Source organism: Tachyglossus aculeatus, chromosome 4, assembly GCF_015852505.1.
Source record: "Tachyglossus aculeatus isolate mTacAcu1 chromosome 4, mTacAcu1.pri, whole genome shotgun sequence".
Classification (NCBI taxonomy): domain Eukaryota; kingdom Metazoa; phylum Chordata; class Mammalia; order Monotremata; family Tachyglossidae; genus Tachyglossus; species Tachyglossus aculeatus.
Window position 1 is genome coordinate 66,265,073 of NC_052069.1, and position 18,311 is coordinate 66,283,383.

The 18,311-nt window shown below is 45.5% G+C and overlaps 1 protein-coding gene across 2 annotated transcripts in view; it reads right to left on the reverse strand.

The window, feature by feature from the left end:
- COL14A1 (collagen type XIV alpha 1 chain) overlaps positions 1-18,311 on the reverse strand; it is a 189,613-nt gene that overhangs the window by 102,970 nt on the left and 68,332 nt on the right. For both annotated transcript variants that reach the window (XM_038744920.1, XM_038744919.1), the window contains exons 16-19: positions 15,826-15,965; positions 14,085-14,217; positions 6,657-6,725; positions 5,681-5,820 (exon numbers count right to left, since the gene is read on the reverse strand). In XM_038744920.1, coding sequence (XP_038600848.1) covers positions 5,681-5,820; positions 6,657-6,725; positions 14,085-14,217; positions 15,826-15,965 — 482 coding nt within the window. The remainder of the gene's footprint in view (positions 1-5,680; positions 5,821-6,656; positions 6,726-14,084; positions 14,218-15,825; positions 15,966-18,311) is intronic.

The following is an 18,311-nucleotide window of genomic DNA, read 5'->3' on the forward strand; positions in this document are numbered from 1 at the left end:
TCTCCCCTTCTAGACTATAAGCTCACTGTGGGCAGGGAATGTGTTATATTGTTGTGTTTTACTTTCCAAAGTGCTTAGTAATAATAATAATTATGAGATTTGATAAGCGCTTACTATATACCAGGCACTGTACTAAGTGCTGGGGTGGATACAAGCAAATTGAATTGGACACAGTCCCTTTCCCTTGTGGGGCACACAGGCTCAATCCCCATTTTTCAGGTAAGGTATCTGAGGCCCAGAGAAATGAAGTGACTTGCCTAAGGTCACACAGCAGATAAGTGGCAGTGTGGGGATTAGAACCCATGACCTTTGACTCTCAGGTCCATCCACTACAGCAGTCTCTATCCACAGTAAGCATCCTATAAACATAACTGATCGATGGATTGACCGCCCCATCAATCAACAGAATTTATTGAGCGCTTTTTGGGTGCAGAGACTGTACTAACTGCTCGGGAGAGCACAGTACAACAGAGTTGGGTACATGATACCTGCCCAGAAGGAGCTTACCATCTACCAATCAATCCATTTTTGGAGCACCCATTATGTGCCAAACACTGTACTAAGTAATAATTAATAATAATTATGGTACTTAAGTGCTTACTCTATGCCAAGCACTGTTCTAAGTGCTGGGTTAGGTACAAGTTAATCAGGTTGGACAAAGTCCCTCTCCCACAGGGGGCTCACACTCAATCCCCATTTTACAGATGAGGTAACTGAGGCCCAGAGAAGTGAAGTGACTTGCCTAAGGTCACACAGCAGACATGCAGTGGAGCTGATATTAGAACCTAGACTCCCAGATCTGTGCTCTAGAGGACCATGGAGTAAGTAGATACACCCCCTGCCCTAGTACTGCCTGGTTGACATTTATCCCTGTCAGTATTTTCATCGCTGAATATCATCAACTTGTGTTCACTGTGTTTCCATGGGATTCTTTTGTTTTATGTGTTTGTCTCCCCGAACTGTGGGCTGCCTGTGAGCTCCCCCTGTGAATGGGGGATTGTGATAATCAAGAGTCTTGTTTTTGTGGCAGCATTTGCACAATTCCTTCCGTGCCTGTAATAAAAACAATTGAGAAGACTCTCATCTGAATCCAAGACATAGTCCTTTTCCTCCCCTTGCTGGCTTCTGGACCGCTGAGAGTGCATCTTGGCCACTCTACTTGCCTCTGCTAGCAGCCTCGCACCATTCATCGGAAAAGTAGTTTCCAATCTCAGCTTTATCTAAACCCCAACTACCCAACAACCCAAGGAGAAATCTCCAGGATACAATGTTCATCCTTCATCACATCTGCTGGTACACGAGTCCTGCAGGTCAGAACACACAGAGGCCTCTCGGAGCCGAGAGCGAACCTGCTTAGCATTGAATGGGATGGAAATCCAGCCCACTGCACCCAGAAATGCTTCCAGGAACAAGCTGGCTTCGATCCTGGCGTCACTCTGGCAGGAGGCCGTTCCAAGCAATGGATCCGGCCCGCTGCCATTCTCCGCTCCTTTGGGAGAGGAGCTGGGCTTTGCTGCTGACCGTGCAGGCTGTGAAGAAAGTCTGGAAATTTTGACTGAGGAGACTATAAATCCATCATAAATCAAGGATCTTGACGTCCTGTTATTAGAAAGCGCTAAAGATGGGGATTACCTCCAACCTCTGTTGGTGTGGAAAAGATTGGGCTAAAGAGGCAACTGCAGATCTGAGCAATCAGAGACAGTGCAGGAAAGTTAATAAAAAGTTACTGTCTCTGGAGATGACCACACAGGGAAAGACCACCACAGCCCATAGCTTCTCTTCCTCTTGGCCTCTCTACTAGAAATGGTTGGTAATCATTGGAGGCTGTAAACCCTTTGTGGGCAGGGAATGTGTCTGCCTACGAACTCTGTTTTAATGTAGTCTCCCAAGCATTTAGAACAATCCTCGGCATGCAGTAAGCTTTCAATAAATACGACTGATTGATTGAATTGCTTTGCTGGAGGATTTGAGTGGCAACACAGCACACCAAATCTTCCGTGCATGTAAAGTTGCCCTGACTCCTTTTCAGAGCCAGCGGAGCATTAACATTGCTTCAGGCGATGAATCCAATTCTCATCCAACTCTCACACAATGCCCTTATCCGGACGGATTTTCAATAGTCTTTCCATTTTTCTTTCAAATATGGTAAGACGTCACTAATTTGGGTGACCAATAAATCAGTTAATGGTATTTATTGAGTACTTACTGTGTGCAGAGCACTGTACTAAGTGCTTGGGAGAGTAAAATATAAAATACAACAGTTGGTAGATGCATTCCCTGCCCACAGCAAGCTTACAGTCAAGAGGGAGAGTTCGTAGACTCATTCAGTGCCCACAATGAGCTTATGGGGAGGAAAATCTGATCTGAATTGGGGAAAAAGTCTGAATTGTAAAAAGGGGGGTGGTTTTGTTGGTTTTACATGCCATTTGACTACAGTCTGGATCACTTTGTACGTTCTAAGCTCTGGCTCGACTCCCTGGAGTCTGTGCTAACCAGACATACTCTGTCTATTGCAATCTGCCAGGGGTAGCTGGATTTTCACATTATTCTCTCTCACTCCTACCCTCCACACTTCCTCCCTCCATCCCTGCCGTATTTCCCTACTTTCTTCCACATCCTGCCTTGTTGATTCCAGTGCAGCCCCACTGCCTGTCTTCTTTAGGTCAAAACCTGCCTTCTTTTTGCAGCTTCAAAGGGTGCAAAAGGCAAATGCATGGAGTTAAACGATCACAAATCCTGGCTTTAGAGGTTTGGTGATACGAAGTTGTGAATAATTTACTAATAACGATGATGGTATTTGTTAAGCGCTTGCTATGTGTCAAGTACTGTACTAAGCACTGGGGTGAATACAAGCAAATCGGGTTGGGCGCAGTTCCTGTCCACGTGGGGCTCACAGTCTCAGTCCCCATTTTACAGATGAGGTAACCGAGGCACAGAGAAGTGAACTGACTTGCCCAAGGTCACACAGCAGTCATGTGGCAGAGCCAAGATTAGAGCCTATGACCTTCTGACTCTGGCCCGTGCTCTATCCACTATGCTGTGCCGCTTCTACATATTCTATCTGGTCAAGGCTTTAACTGAAAAAGGGGCTCCCATATCCATGTGACAAATGGGAGGCTCCTGCCAGGTATAGTTGAACATTGCTTGAGAAGCAGCATGGTCTAGCGGAAAGCACACAGGCCTGGGAATCAACTGACCTTGTCCCAATCCCAGCTCTGCCGCTTACCTGCTGTGTGACCTTGGGCAAGACACTTTACTTCTCTGGGCCTCAATTCTCTCATCTGCAAAATGGGGATTCAATATCTGTTCTCTCTTCTGCTTAGACTGTGGGACCCATGTGGGACCTGATGATCTTGGATCTATCCCAGTGCTTAGTGCTTTGGTTGGCATATAGTAATGCTTCACAAATGCCACAATTAATGATAATAATAACAATAATAATAATAATAATAATGGCATTTGTTAAGTGCTTACTATGTGCAAAGCACTGTTCTAAGCGCTGGGAGGGATACAAGGTGATCAGGTTGTCCCACGGGGGGCTCACAGTCTTCATCCCTATTTTACAGATGAGGTAACTGAGGCCCAGAGAAGTTAAGTGACTTGCCCAAGGTCACACAGCAGACGTGTGGTGGAGCTGGGATTTGAACCCATGACCTCTGACTCCAAAGCCCGTGCTCTTTCCACTGAGCCACGCTGCTTCTCTATTATTATTTCTTGGCGCCCATATTCTGCTCCTGGCAGAATGGAGGCTTGGAAGATGGTGTAAATTCATCCCTCAGTAGGTATGACCAGTGGAGGGCTCTCCAACTTCATCCACTGATATTTATTGAGTGCCTATGCTGTAGCAATCAATTGTATTTATTGAGCACTTATTGTTTGCAGAGCACTGTACTAAGCGCTTGGGAAGTACAAGTTGGCAACATATAGAGACGGTCCCTACCCAACAGTGGGCTCACAGTCTAGAAGCAAAGAGTAGTACCTCATCTTTGTGCCCAGAAATTCACTGGCTATTTGGGAGAAACAAATGTAGAAGACAAAGGCTCTGCTCTTGAGCAGCTTGCAGTCTCGAGGAGAGTATAGGGGCAGGGAATATGTCTGTTTATTGCTGTACTGTACTCTTCCAAACACTTAGTGCAGTACTCTGCACACAGTAAGCACTCAATAAATATGACAATGAATGAAGAGGGAGTCCCACATTGTAAACCTCCAGTGGGAGTACAAATCAAAATAGAGATACAGCTGGTAAGAGTAGGAAAAAATGAATAAATGAATGATGATGATGATGGCATTTTTTAAGCGCTTACTATGTGCAAAGCACTGTTCTAAGTGCTGGGGGTATACACTGTGATCAAGTTGTCCCACGTGGGGCTCACAGTCTTAATCCCCATTTTTACAGATGAGGTAACTGAGGTTCAGAGAAGTTAAGTGACTTGCCCAAGGTCACACAGCAGACTTGTGGTGGAGCCAGGATTCGAACCCATGACCTCTGACTCCAAAGCCCGTGCTCTTTCCACTGAGCCACGCTGCTTCTCAATGAATGAATATGAATGAATGAATGAATGAATGAAATGAATAGACTTGGATTGTGTAAATTGACATATGTGTAAGTACTCAGAATAGCTAGAGGAGCATAAGTGCCAAAGGAGAGGTGTCGGCATAAACGCAAGTGGGTGCGACTGCATTCTCCAGGGCCAGAAAGGAAGAATTGTTCTCATCATTTGGTGACTAGAGCTTTATACCACATTTACCCAGCCAGTGGCTCATGTCCTGCCTCTAAAGAACAAATTGAACGAGTATAGCCTGTAGCCACCTTGACACACAGAAGGAGATAGATTTTTTTCTGGCTGGCTTTTAATGGATAATCTTGAAAGGAAGCCACTAAGCAATCGCAGGTGGCTGCAAGCTAGTGAAAGACTGTTCAGTTGCTTCCCAGAAGTATTACTCACACTTTTGTCACCAGGAAAGAGAACAACTAATGCTTCGTTGAAAACATCATTTGAGGACATAAAGTTAAAGTCCTTGGACCAGGCAGGGAAGAAGGAGTTCTGGTGAACGGAATGGGAGGCTGGAGAGTAACGACTCCTGAGTTATATTTTGGAGTCTATTCTCAGTGTCTTGGGACAGTAGTTTAACTGTCACCGTTGCCTTCTTAGTTTCCTCAGCTGCTGGACATTTTTTCAGGCATTTTTTTAATGGTTTTTGTTAAGCACTTACTATGTTTCAAGCACTAAGTGCTGCATAAATACCAGCTTGAACACAGTCCCTGTCCCACAGGGGGCTCATAATCTCAATTGGAGAGAGGAGGATTTTAATCTACATTTTACAGATCGGGTAACAGAGGCACAGAGAAGTTAGGGGACTCACTCAAGGTCACACAACAAGCGACTAGCAGAGCTGGAATTAAAACCCAGGTCCTCTGACTCCTAGGGCCACACTCTTCCAATAGGCCATATTGCCTCTCAAATTTCAAATCGATACCTACTGCTGTCCTATTTTATCACAAACAGAAAAGGAGGGAGTGAAGCAAGGCCAAACAGGGCAGCAGAAATAAAAACGAATTGGTTTTAAAGCACACAATTATGGTCAGAAAGAAGAAGCCAGGGCTGGCATTCCTTAATCGGCGCTGAGCTAACAATGGAACTCTGCAGAGTCTCAGTTAAGAAGCTGAAATGTCACTGACCGTTTCCACCACTTCTTCAGCATGGTCCCCTCCCGTCGCGACGTAGGTCACCCTAAACTGCTCCGCACCGCTGTCCAAGATGTCCCAGGTCACCCTCAGGCTGGACGAGGACTCTGGGACCACGGCCAGGTTCCTGATTCCTGTGTGAAACACTGGGGTCAACACGATCCCACCTTAAAGGACTCCCAGACTTCAAGTTCAAACTTTGGTGGGAAACACTGACTCGCTTCGAAGGAAGGGGTGCTTTGGGGTGGGTAGAGCGAGACATCAGATATTGTGATGCTGTGGATCATAATGGTGGATACTGAACATGGCCTGGAGCCATTCTGTGGGGTAGATACCTGCTCTTCTTCCTCCCACCAACACAGAGTAGATCATTACCAGCTGATGCCCTGATTCTCATTCCTGGACTTTTGTGGTTGATTCATAAACGGGTCAATGGTGGAAATTTGGAAATGCTTGTGGTAGAGAGGTAGGGGAGTAATAATAATAATGGCGTTTATTAAGCGCTTACAATGTGCAAAGCACTGTTCTAAGCACTGGGGAGGTTAAAAGGTGATCAGGTTGTCCACAGGGGGCTCACAGTCTCAATCCCCTTTTCACAGATGAGGTCACTGAGGCCCAGAGAAGTGAAGTGACTTGCCCAAGGTCACACAGCGGATGAGTGGCAGAGCCGGGATGAGAACCCATGACCTTCTGACTCCCAGGAGAAAGTGAAGGACTAGAGAGAGAGTCCTAAAGAGGGGAAGGAGCCAGGTAAGAAAAAGCCAAAATATCGGGGGTTTGGAAAATCTGACTAGTGGAGAACGCTGGATGGGGCTGGGGATGGGGGTGAGGGTGAGGATGGGTATAGAAGTGAGGACAGGGTGGGGTTGGGATGGAGGATGTGGGTGGAGATGGTGTGGGAGTAAAGATGTGGGGGGAATGGAGAGCCATCTCTATTTTCCTAAGAAAAAGGCCCAGAATAACTCTTTACCTGAAGTCACAGGTCCTGGGGGAGCAGGAGTGGTCTCAGGGATGGTCGGCTCTACTGTAGCATCATCAACTGGAACAGAAACCATTTATGGGATTAGATTTCCAAAAAGCGAGCAGACGTCAGCAACCATCTTCCTACAAGTTTTCGTACAAAATCAGCTAACTCCTTAAGCCTCGCTGTCATCAGCAATCACTGAGCATCTGAGTAGAGCTGGGTACTGGGTACTTACTCGGGGCAGAGAAGCCTTCAAAGTTCACAGCACTGTGCTAGGCATGTAGGAGCATATAATAAAATAAGTATCTTTGCCTAGAGAAGCTTACCAGGGCGTCAGGGACGCCTTGATGGTTTACAGTGAGAACAAGAGAAAAACAAAAATGCAGCACAGCTGGAAAGTAAGCAAAACATGAATAAATCAATAGACTAAGTAAACCAATATTCATATAAGATTTCACTCATTCATTCAATTGTATTTAATGAGTGCTTACTGTTTGCAGAGCACTACACTAAGCTCTTAGGAGAGTACAATACAGGAATAAACAGACACATTCCTGGCCCACAACAAATTTACAGTCTAGAGGGAGTTTATTTAGAGGTAGCTGTTGGGATGACGTGATTAGAAGCGGGAACTAATCAGGGAATGCCTCTTGGAGGAGGTGGCTTTTTTATGGCATTTATTAAGCGCTTACTATGTGCAAAGCACGGCTCTAAGCCCTGGGGAGGTTACAAGGTGATCAGGTTGTCCCACAGGGGGCTCACAATCTTCATCTCCATTTTACAGAAGCACAGAGAAGTGAAGTGACTTGCCCAGTCACACACCTGACAAGTGGCAGGGCCGGGATTTGAACCCATGACCTCTGACTCCAAAGCCCGTGCTCTTTCCACTGAGCCATGCTGACTTACTATGTGCCAGGCACAGTACTAAGCACTGGGGTAGATACAAGATAATCGGGTTGGACGCAGTCCCTGTCCCACATAGCATTCACAGTCTTAATCCCCATTTTACCCCAGAGGAGGTAGTTGAGGCTTGAAGAAATTAAATGACTTGCCCAGTTCACACAGCAGCCAAATGGTGGAGCCAGGATTAGAACCTAGACCCTCCTGACTCCTGGGCCCATGCTCTACCTACTAGGCCATACTACTTTTCAGGAGGATTTTGAAGATGGGATGGGATGTATTTTTGGTTGAGGGGGAAGGGTAGGCCCAATGGGACCGGAGATGGGACAGTCAAGGGAGTTAGCAAAGAATAGCATCAGTCAGTCAGTAGTATTTATTGAGCACTTACTGTATGCAGAGTCCTGTACTGAGCACTCAGGAGAGTGCACTATAACAGTATAACAGACACATTCCCTGCCTGCAATGAGCTTACAGTCAAGAGGAGGAGACAGGCGTTCATATAAAAAAAAAAACAAACCCAAAAACCCTCCTCACTATTGGCTTCAAAGCTCTCCATCACCTCGCCCCCTCTTACCTCACCTCCTTTCTCTCCTACAGCCCGGCCCTCACCCCCTGCTCCTCTGGTGCTAACCTTCTCACTGTGCCTCGTTCTTACCTGTCCCACCTTCGACCCCAGTCCATGTCCTACCTCTGGCCTGGAAAGCCCTCCTTCCTCACATCAGCCAAACTAGCACACTTCCCCCCTTGAAAGCACTAATGAAAGCTCACCTCCTCCAGGAGGCCTTCCCAGACTGATCCCCCCATTTCCTCTGCTCCTCCTCCCCTCTCCTTTGCCCCAATTCCCTCCTTTTCTCTAGCCCCTCCCCCCCCCCCCCGGCCCCACAGCACTTGTGCATACATGTACATATTTATTATTCTATTTATTTTATTAATGATGTGCATATATCTAAAATTCTATTTATATTGATGCCTGCCTACTTGTTTTGTTTTGTTGTCTGTCTCTCCCCTTCTAGACTGTGAGCCCATTGTTGGGTAGGGATTGTCTCTATTTATTGCCAAATTGTACTTTCCAAGCACTTAATATAGTGCTGTGCACACAGTACGCACTCAAATATGATTGAATGAATGAATCAAATAAATTACAGATATATACTAAAATGCTGTGGGGCTGGGAGGGGGCCTGAAGGATATAAAGATAATCAATCAATCGTATTTATTGAGCGCTTACTATGTGCAGAGCACTGTACTAAGCGCTTGGGAAGTACAAATTGGCATCACATAGAGACAGTCCCTACCCAACAGTGGGCTCACAGTCTAAAAGATAAGGAACCAACTGGAACCAACTGGTCAAGTACCATAGTTAAACAGTTTCCAGGAGGATTATGGATACATTGATTTCCTTCCAATCAGTTTGACTTTCAGATGCGGTATGAGAAGAGTTGGTAGACCTGGGCTCTAATCCCAGGCCTGCTGTGTGAACTTGGGCAAATCACTTAATCTCTCAGGCCCCTAGTTTCCTCGTCTACCAAAAATGGGGTTGAGACCTGTTCTCCCTAACTCTAAGATTGTCAGCCCCGCGTGGGACAGGGTCTGTGGTTGACCTGAGCACCTTATATCTGCCCCAGCGCCTGGTAGCACTATTAAGCACTAATACCATAATAATAATCCTTATTATCCTTCAGATTCTTTCACTGGGAACCAGTGGGGATTTTCCTCACTGGATGAGGATACTCTTCATAGGAAAGCTTCCAAAATCTGGATGACCCTCAGAAGGTTTCAGCCTGGAAATTCTGAACCCCGAGGTCAAAATAAACAAATTGGACGGTCAACCGGACAGCATTACTGAGCAAAGCTACAGTGGGAGGAAGAACTAGAAAAAAATTTGTTTTGAGGGGCAGGCAGAGACTTGGGGAATGAAATTTTTCCCAGGACTCTACACTTGACTTTTATTAAATGGGGAGAGCTCACGCAGTCCCCTGCTGCTAACGACTGATAAAAATCAAGGCTTGCCTTGGCAATCCCAAGAATGTTCCTCTGCTTCCAGGCACCACTTGAGCCACTTCTAGGAGGGCTTCAATTCTTTCTGAAAAGCTCTTTTCTCTCCATCTTACAAGCAAAAAGCATTTCAACAGAGCAACTATTTTGGTGAATGAACACCGGGAATGCTCCAGAAAGACTGACTTGTCTGAAGAATCGTTCAGGGAAGGAATAGTTCCTCAGATACGGTCTGTTCTAATAAATTTACTTCACAGTTCAAGACCCCTTTACCAAGGCATAATTCGATCCATCACATACTCTTAGTCATTGCCATGCACGGTTAACAATACTCTGTTTTGAGGAAAATGGAAACTTTGGTGAAGGATAATACGATTATTGACATGAATTTTAGAATCAAGCCAGACGCTTTAGACTGATGGAATGTCTGCATAATCAAAGAAACATATTTGTCCCCGAGGAAAATATTTCAGAATTCAAGCACTTAGACACACACAAACACATTGCTGATTTAAGACCGTTTTCACATTTTCCCCGTTAGGAGAGGATTTCTGACTGATGATCAGCCATTTGTACTGTTTTCTGGGCAGGCTCGCCAAAGGGCACAGCAGAACGCCAGGTCCTCGGTTAGGGAAATAGGTCCCTCCTCCTCCGACCACTTGGCCCCATTGTCAATCTCAAGGACAAAGAGAGCCAGAGAAGAACAGTTGTGGAAAAAGCGACAAGTCGGAGGAGATCAACAATGCAACAATACTGATCTTTTCTCCCTGCCCAGGATAAATTAAAGCTCAGATTGCCAGCTATGAAATAACTGAAAAGTAGGTGACAATGAAGTAGGACTCAATCAGGCAATCAATGGTATTTACTGAGTGCTTCCCATTGTTTGCAGAGCACTATACTAAGCGATTGGGAGAGTACGATATAACAGAGTTGGTAGACATGTTCCCTGCCCACAAAGAGACTACAGTCTAGGAGAGGAGACAGACATTAAAACAAATTACAGATGTGTACATAAGTGCAGTGGGACTAAGCAGGGTGGTGAATATCAAGTCCTTTACTCTCTACAAGTACTCTTTTTGATTTTATTTTCTTTTACGGTATTTGTTAAGCGCTTACTATGTGCCAGGCACTGTACTAAGCACTGGGGTAGATACAAGTTAATCATGTTGGATAGTCCATGTCCCACATGGGGCTCACAGTCTTAATCCCCATGTGACAGAGGAGGTAATCTAGGTGCATAGGCGACCCTCTAGACTGTACGTTCCTTGTGGGCAGGGAACATGGCTCCCAACACTGTTGTATTGTACTCTATCAGGTGCTTAATACAGGGCTCTGAACATAGCAAAAGGTGAACAGATATCGTCGATTGATGCGGAAGGGATAGAGAGCAGGGGAAATGAAGATTTAATTGGGGAAAACTGGGAGAAAGGAGCTTCCGCCTACTTTTTTCTGCCTAATACAGAGCTAAGGAGAGTGTAAGTATTTTGCAGGTGCACCATGTGTTTGTCTGGGAAATTGTTTAATCTCTGATCATGTATGGCAAGCTTGATAACAGTTGCCTGTCCATTGGCCCAGATGAAAATAAACCTCAAGGAGGCCTAGGGATGTTCTTGCTGGAAGTCCCGGAGCATTGCTACAGTATTCTGCTCACAGTAAAAATGCTCAGTAAATACCATTGATTGATTGATAATTCAAACCATTCATGAGGAGCAAAATTTGCTACTAAATTCTGCTACCTAGGCAGAAGACTTTTGTTTTGTTTTGTTGTCTGTCTCCCCCTTCTAGACTGTGAGCCGGTTGTTGGGTTGGGACTGTCTCTATATGTTGCCGAGTTGTACTTCCCAAGCACTTAGTACAGTAAGCGCTTGAACACAGTAAGCGCTCAATAAATATGACTGAATGAATGAAAGAATGAACACTTTGCACTGGCGGGCAAAGAATATGAAGCAGAAAGGCCAGCATGCTTTTTGGGAGAGGCAGCATGGCCTAGTGGATAGAGCACAGGCCTGGAAGTCAGAAGGACCTGGGATCTAATCCTGGCTCTGTGACTTGTCTGCCGTGTGACCTTGGGCAAGTCCCTTCACCTCTCCGTGCCTCAGTTACCTCAGCTGTAAAATGGGGATTAAGCCTGTGAGCCTCATGTGGGAGATGGACTGTGTTCAACCTGATTAGCGTGTATTTACCCCAACAGTGTCTGGCACATAGTAAGTGCTGAACTAATACCATAAACAAAATAGCAGAGAACAACACCAGGTTGATGTCAAGCTTCAAACACAATTCAAGATAATAATAGTAATGATGATGATGGTATTTGTTAAGCCCTTACTATGTGCCGAGCACTATTCTTTTAACTTGATAATAATAACAATAATAATAATAATGATGGCATTTGTTAAGCGCTTACTATGTGCAAAGCACTATTCTAAGTACTGGGGAGGATACAAGGTGATCAGGTTGTCCCAAGTTAATCAGGTTGGACACAGTCCCTGTTCCACATGAGGCTCACATTCTTAATCTGAATTTCACAGACGAGGTAACTGGGGCCCAGAGAAGCTACATGACTTGCCTGAGGTCACACAGCAGATGGCACAGAGCCATGATTAGAACATAGGTACATCTGACTCACAGACCCACACTCTATCAACTAGGCCATGCTGCTTCTCTGATCAAGATTACCAACTGTCTGTAAGCTGTCTGTTAATTCAAATTGTTTTGGGTTTTGGCCTCAAACCTCTCCTCCAACTCATCCTACCTTACCTATCTGCTCTTTTTTTACTGTTAGTCTTCACTCAATCTCCTAGTTCCTTCCAAGCTGAGTTTCCAACCGTACCTGGCTCTGTTGTGTGTTTTCTCTCTCTCTCCTTTTCCCTCTCTCTCTCTCTCTCTCCCTCTCTCTCTTTCTCTCCCTCCCTCCCCCTCCTTCCTTCCCTCCCTCCCCCTCCTTCTCTCCCCCGACGACTGACACCATTGCCCCAGCCCCTGTTACTTCCTCCATCTCCAAATCTAACAGACAATTCATTCCTCCTTCAAAACTCTCCTAAAATCCCATCTCCTCCAACAATCCTTCCCTGATTAAACCCCATGCACTCTAAAGTGAACAAACCCATCAGCCAGCTCTAGCGCTTGTGAATGTATTAATGCCAGTCCTCATCTCCTCCAACAATCCTTCCCTGTTTAATCCCCAAGCACCCTAAAGTGAACAAACCCTTCAGCCATCTCTAGCGCTTGTGAATTTATTATGCCTGTCCTCAGCACTTTGTATATTGTACCTAGTGGGAGCTCAGTAAATAATGCTACTACTACTTGTGCCCACCACAGGAGCTGCCAAAAGCACCAGAACAGTGGCACCCCCGAAACCCCACAATTCAATATTTACATATATCAAAATATTGGGGAGGGGGGGGGTTCCAAAATGAACAATTTTAGATTATTTTTATGGACAAGTTGCACATTTACAGCCTTTTTGGTAGCAGTTGCGGCAATGGGCACATTTGTGGGAATTTATGGCTGGCTGGCAACCTTAACCAGAAGAATGCTAATCACAGCACAAATAAAACAATAATAATAAACTGTGGTATTTGTTAAGCATTTACTACGTGCCGGACACTGAACAATGTACTGTACTGTACTGGGGAGTGTAAAGCAAATTGGGTTAGATACAGTCCCTGTCCCATGTGAGGCTCACAGACTTAAACCTTATTTTACAGATGAGGTAACTAAGGCACAAGGAAATGACTTGCCCAAGGTCACACAGCAGACAAGTGGCAGAGCAGGGATTAGAACCCAGGTCCTTCTGACTCCCAGGATTGTGCTCTATCCACTAAGCCACGATGCTTCTCTATCACCGTGAGGCGATACAAGGTGAATAGCCACAGGATATGCAAGAAGTTGCCTCTTCAGTAACCATACTTACCATCAGTATTTATCCACTTTCTTTGGGCAGACCACTCTACTGAGGATTAGGAAAGCAAATAATATAAATAAAAGATATGATGGTCACCTAGCTTTACAGTTACCTCATCTGTAAAATGGAGACTAAGACTGAGCCCCATGTGGGGCATGGACTGTGTCCAACCTCATTCACTTTTACCTGCCCCAGCACTCAGTAGTAAGCACTTAACAAATACCGTAAAAAATGCCCTTCCAGCCCTTCGGAAAGTGAAAAATGGGAAATGCTTCAATAAAGTTAAAAAAAGTCTAAATATTTTAACTCTCTTACTCATCTCTAAAGGAAAAATTCTTTGAGATTCCAATTTGGAATCCTGCCTCAAACTGGCTGGCAACAAATCCAAGATGGAAAAAGATCCAAACAGCATAGGCTATGGGTCAATGACAGTCTGGTACCAGTTCCCCACTGTGGTAGCCAACTCCTTATTCTTGGGCCCTGATAATCGAGCCCCGTGTTGGAAAAGTTTCTCCAGTTGCTTGGTAACTGGTCCGTAAAATATTCAGAATTAAAAAGGAGCCCAATGTAAGAAGTCCATCTGAAGCATGTGTTTAACCATTTAGCCATTAAGGCCGCTATGGATCATGACTTACGCGTTGTGCCGATTCCAGCTGCCACACTGCTCTCTCTGTCATCACTGTAAACGGCCAGCAGTGACACTCGATACTCGGTATTGGGTAGCAGGCCGTCAATAATGTGCACATTCGTCTGTCCCTTCAAAATCACCTGAAATGCAGTTCATCACCAGTTAAGGACGGCATTATACCTTCGACACCAGTCATTCGAACTGGAACAAAAAGCAATGAGTGCCTGCCAATCTGATTGCCAGTTCAGCGGCTATCAAGCCCTAGGCCAGGAAGAAACCGGGTACATAGACTCCCCACTGTAGAGAATTGAGTCTCTCCAGTCCCAAGATCCCCAAATAATCCTGAAGACCTTTCAAATAGTACAAAATGTCAACTCTTCCTAAAAATGACAGCAATTGCCTCACCTCCCTGGGGAAATCTATCAGTCAATCAAATACATTTCTTGAGCCCTTACAGAGTTTAGAGAATGGTACCAAGTGATTGGGAGAGTACAATTTAACGGAGTTGCTAGACAAGTTCCCTGTCCATAAGTAGATTGGGAAAAAACAAAAACAAAACCAGAGCCAGAAACTGTCCAAATTATTCCCAGGGTTTGTTTAATCAATCAGAAATATTTATTGAGCACTTACTATTCATTCATTCAATCATATTTATTGAGAATTTACTGTGTGCAGAGCACTGTACTAAGCACTTGGGAAGTACAAGTCAACAACATATAGAAACGGTCCCTACTCAACAACGGGCTCACGTGCACAGCACTGTACTAGAAGCAACGTGGCTCAGTGGAAAGAGCCCGGGCTTGGAATTCAGAGGTCATGGGTTCTAGTCCTGACTCTGACACTTGTCAGCTGTGTGACTTTGGGCAAGTCACAACTTCTCTTTGCCTCAGTTACCTCATCTGTAAAATGGGGATTAGGCTTGTGAGCCCCACGTGGGACAGCCTGATCACCTTGTATCTATCGCAGCACTTAGAACAGTGCTTTGCACATAGTAAGCACTTAACGAATACCAAAAATAAATAAATAATAATAATGGCACTTATTAAGCGCTTACTATGTGCAAAGCACTGTTCTAAGCACTGGGAAGGTTACAAGGTGATCAGGTTGTCCCATGGGGCTCACAGTCTTAATCCCCATTTTACAGATGAGGTAACTGAGGCCCAGAGAAGTTAAGTGACTTGCCCATAAGAAGAAGAAGAAGAAGAAGTTAGCCTGAGCCACTAGGTGGTGGTTTTAAATGCCTCATCCCCTCCCACCCGCCACATATCCCCCCAGCGCTTAGAACAGTGCTTTGCACATAGTAAGCGCTTAACGAATACCATCATTATTATTATTACTAAGCACTTGGAAGAGTACAACACAACAAAATTAGCAGACAGATTCCCTGCCCAGTCCAGAGGGGTAGAGGGACATTAATATGAATAAATAATTTATAATATATAATTTTAAGATGTATACGTAAGTGCTGTGGGGTTGAGGTGGGTCGAAAATCAAACGCTCAAAGGTCACCGAACCAAATGCCCAGATGATGCAAAAGGGAGAGGGAGCTGAGAAAAGGAGGGCTTAATTAGGGAAGGTCTCGAAGGCCAGGCTTAATGTCCATGTTCCCCGCATAACCCCTCAATTCAGTTCCACAAGCCTAAAGCAGCTTCTGGGGAAGACCAAAAAGAGGCCCAAAATGGGCAGAGACAAAGAGAAACTGCCTTTTTCCACAAATGACAGCCCGGAGAGGGTTACCATCCGCTCACCTCTTCGGCCTCTCCCCCAGCCAACGGGACCCACATCAGCCTTTGCCGGGCCACATCGGGAGGCAAGGGCCTCCAACGAACCCTCAGGCTGCTGGCTGACATCGCATCGATTTTCAAGGGCCGGAGGGCTGGAGCTGGCTCTGCAAAGCAATCATCATCGTCAATAGTAGTATTTATTGAGCGCTTACTCTGCGCAGAGCACTGTACTAAGTGCTTGAGACAGTACACCACAACAGAATTAGGAGAAACGTTTCCTCCCCCCAAAGAGCCGATGGTCTAGAGGGATTTGGGATTCGTTTTAAGGCAAAAATACAACAAAACCAGTCGGCTGCAGTAGCGGGTCAGGTGAGGATAATTGTGCCATGATTGTTGAAGGGTCCAAAAGGCTGGACGGTCTGGGGAGAAGATCTCCATTTTCTCTCCAGCATCCTCCATAATCATTCAAAACACTCTGTTCAAGTCTAAGCCATTTCTGAACTGGAAGTGTGTGCTAGCTGAATGGCAAATAATAATAATGATGGCATTTATTATTCGGGATGCTGCCCGGATTATCTTTGTCCAGAAACGCTCTGGGCATATCACTCCCCTCCTCAAAAATCTCCAGTGGCTACCAATCAATCTGTGCATCAGGCAGAAACTCCTCACCCTGGGCTTCAAGGCTCTCCATCACCTCGCCCCCTCCTACCTCACCTCCCTTCTCTCCTTCTACAGCCCAGCCCGCACCCTCCGCTCCTCCACCGCTGATCTCCTCACCGTACCTTGCTCTCGCCTGTCCCGCCATCGACCCCCGGCCCACGTCATCCCCCGGGCCTGGAATGCCCTCCCTCTGCCCATCCGCCAAGCTAGCTCTCTTCCTCCCTTCAATGCCCTGCTGAGAGCTCACCTCCTCCAGGAGGCCTTCCCAGACTGAGCCCCTTCCTTCCTCTCCCCCTTGTCCCCCTCTCCATCCCCCCCATCTTACCTCCTTGCCTTCCCCACAGCACCTGTATATATGTATATATGTTTGTACATATTTTTTTACTCTATTTATTTATTTATTTATTTTATTTGTACATATCTATTCTATTTATTTTATTTTGTTAGTATGTTTGGTTTTGTTCTCTGTCTCCCTCTTTTAGACTGTGAGCCCCCTGTTGGGTAGGGACTGTCTCTATATGTTGCCAATTTGTACTTCCCAAGCGCTTAGTACAGTGCTCTGCACATAGTAAGTGCTCAATAAATAAATACGATTGATGATTTATTAAGCGCTTACTATGTGCAAAGCACCGTTCTAAGCACTGGAGAGGTTCCAAGGTGATCAGGTTGTCCCACAGGGGGCTCACGGTCTTAATCCCCATTTTACAGATGAGGTAACTGAGGCACAGAGAAGTTAAGTGACTTGCCCAAAACCACACAGCTAACAATTGGCGGAGTCAGGATTTGAACCCATGACCTCCGACTCCAAAGCCCTTGCTCTTTCCCACTGAGCCACGCTGATTCTCTAATCCAAGCCTCAGTCCCTGGAGCTTTCCCCCTCTCCCCCCACATTCTTTGTTACACGCTATCATCATCATCAATCGTATTTATTGAGTGCTTACTGTGTGCAGAGCACTGTACTAAGCGCTTGGGAAGTACAAGTTGGCAACATATAGAGACAGTCCCTACCCAACAGTGGGCAGATATTGTATTACGTGCTGAGGTTGAAACAAGCTAATCAGGTTGGACACCATCCATGTCCCACATAGGGCTCACAGTCTTAATTCCCATTTTACAAATGAGAGAACTGAAGCATAGGGAAGTTAAATAACTTGCCCAAGTTCATGGAGCAGACAAGTGGCGAAGCTGGAATTAGAACCTAGCTCCTCTGACACCCAGCCTGTGCTCTTTCCACTAGGCTAATGCTGCTTCTGGGAGTTGGAGTTCCAGGAGCCTAAGAGACGACAATACCAGGAAAAATGATCACCCATGCACAGGAGCCCAACTCGACAATCTCTAGAAGTGAGAGGCTCCGTTACTGGCCGCTTATGTTCTGGTCTAGTCTTCCTTCCAATCGGGCAGATTCCCAGCTGAGCCTGTTGTTGGGTAGGGATCATCTCTATATGTTGCCGACTTGTACCTCCCAAGCGCTTAGTACAGTGCTCTGCACACAGTAAGCACTCAATAAATACGATTAAATGAATAAATGCTGGTGCTTGTTCCCCTCAGAACCAATTAGGTGCAGTGGGAAGTGACTGAAGGTCACCAGAAGAGCATTGGAACCTATTCCCACTTGTACTTCCCAAGCGCTTAGTACAGTGCTCTGCACACAGTAAGCGCTCAATAAATATGACTGAATGAATGGTCTTCATTATTATTAGTATTACCGCAGCACTTACTATTTGTCAAGCACTGTGCTATACTAAGTACAGCGGAAAATATAGATTAAACAAGTTGGACACAGACCTTGTCCCACAGGGGGCTCACAGTCTAAATTGGAAGGAGGAGGATTAAATTATACAGATGAGGTA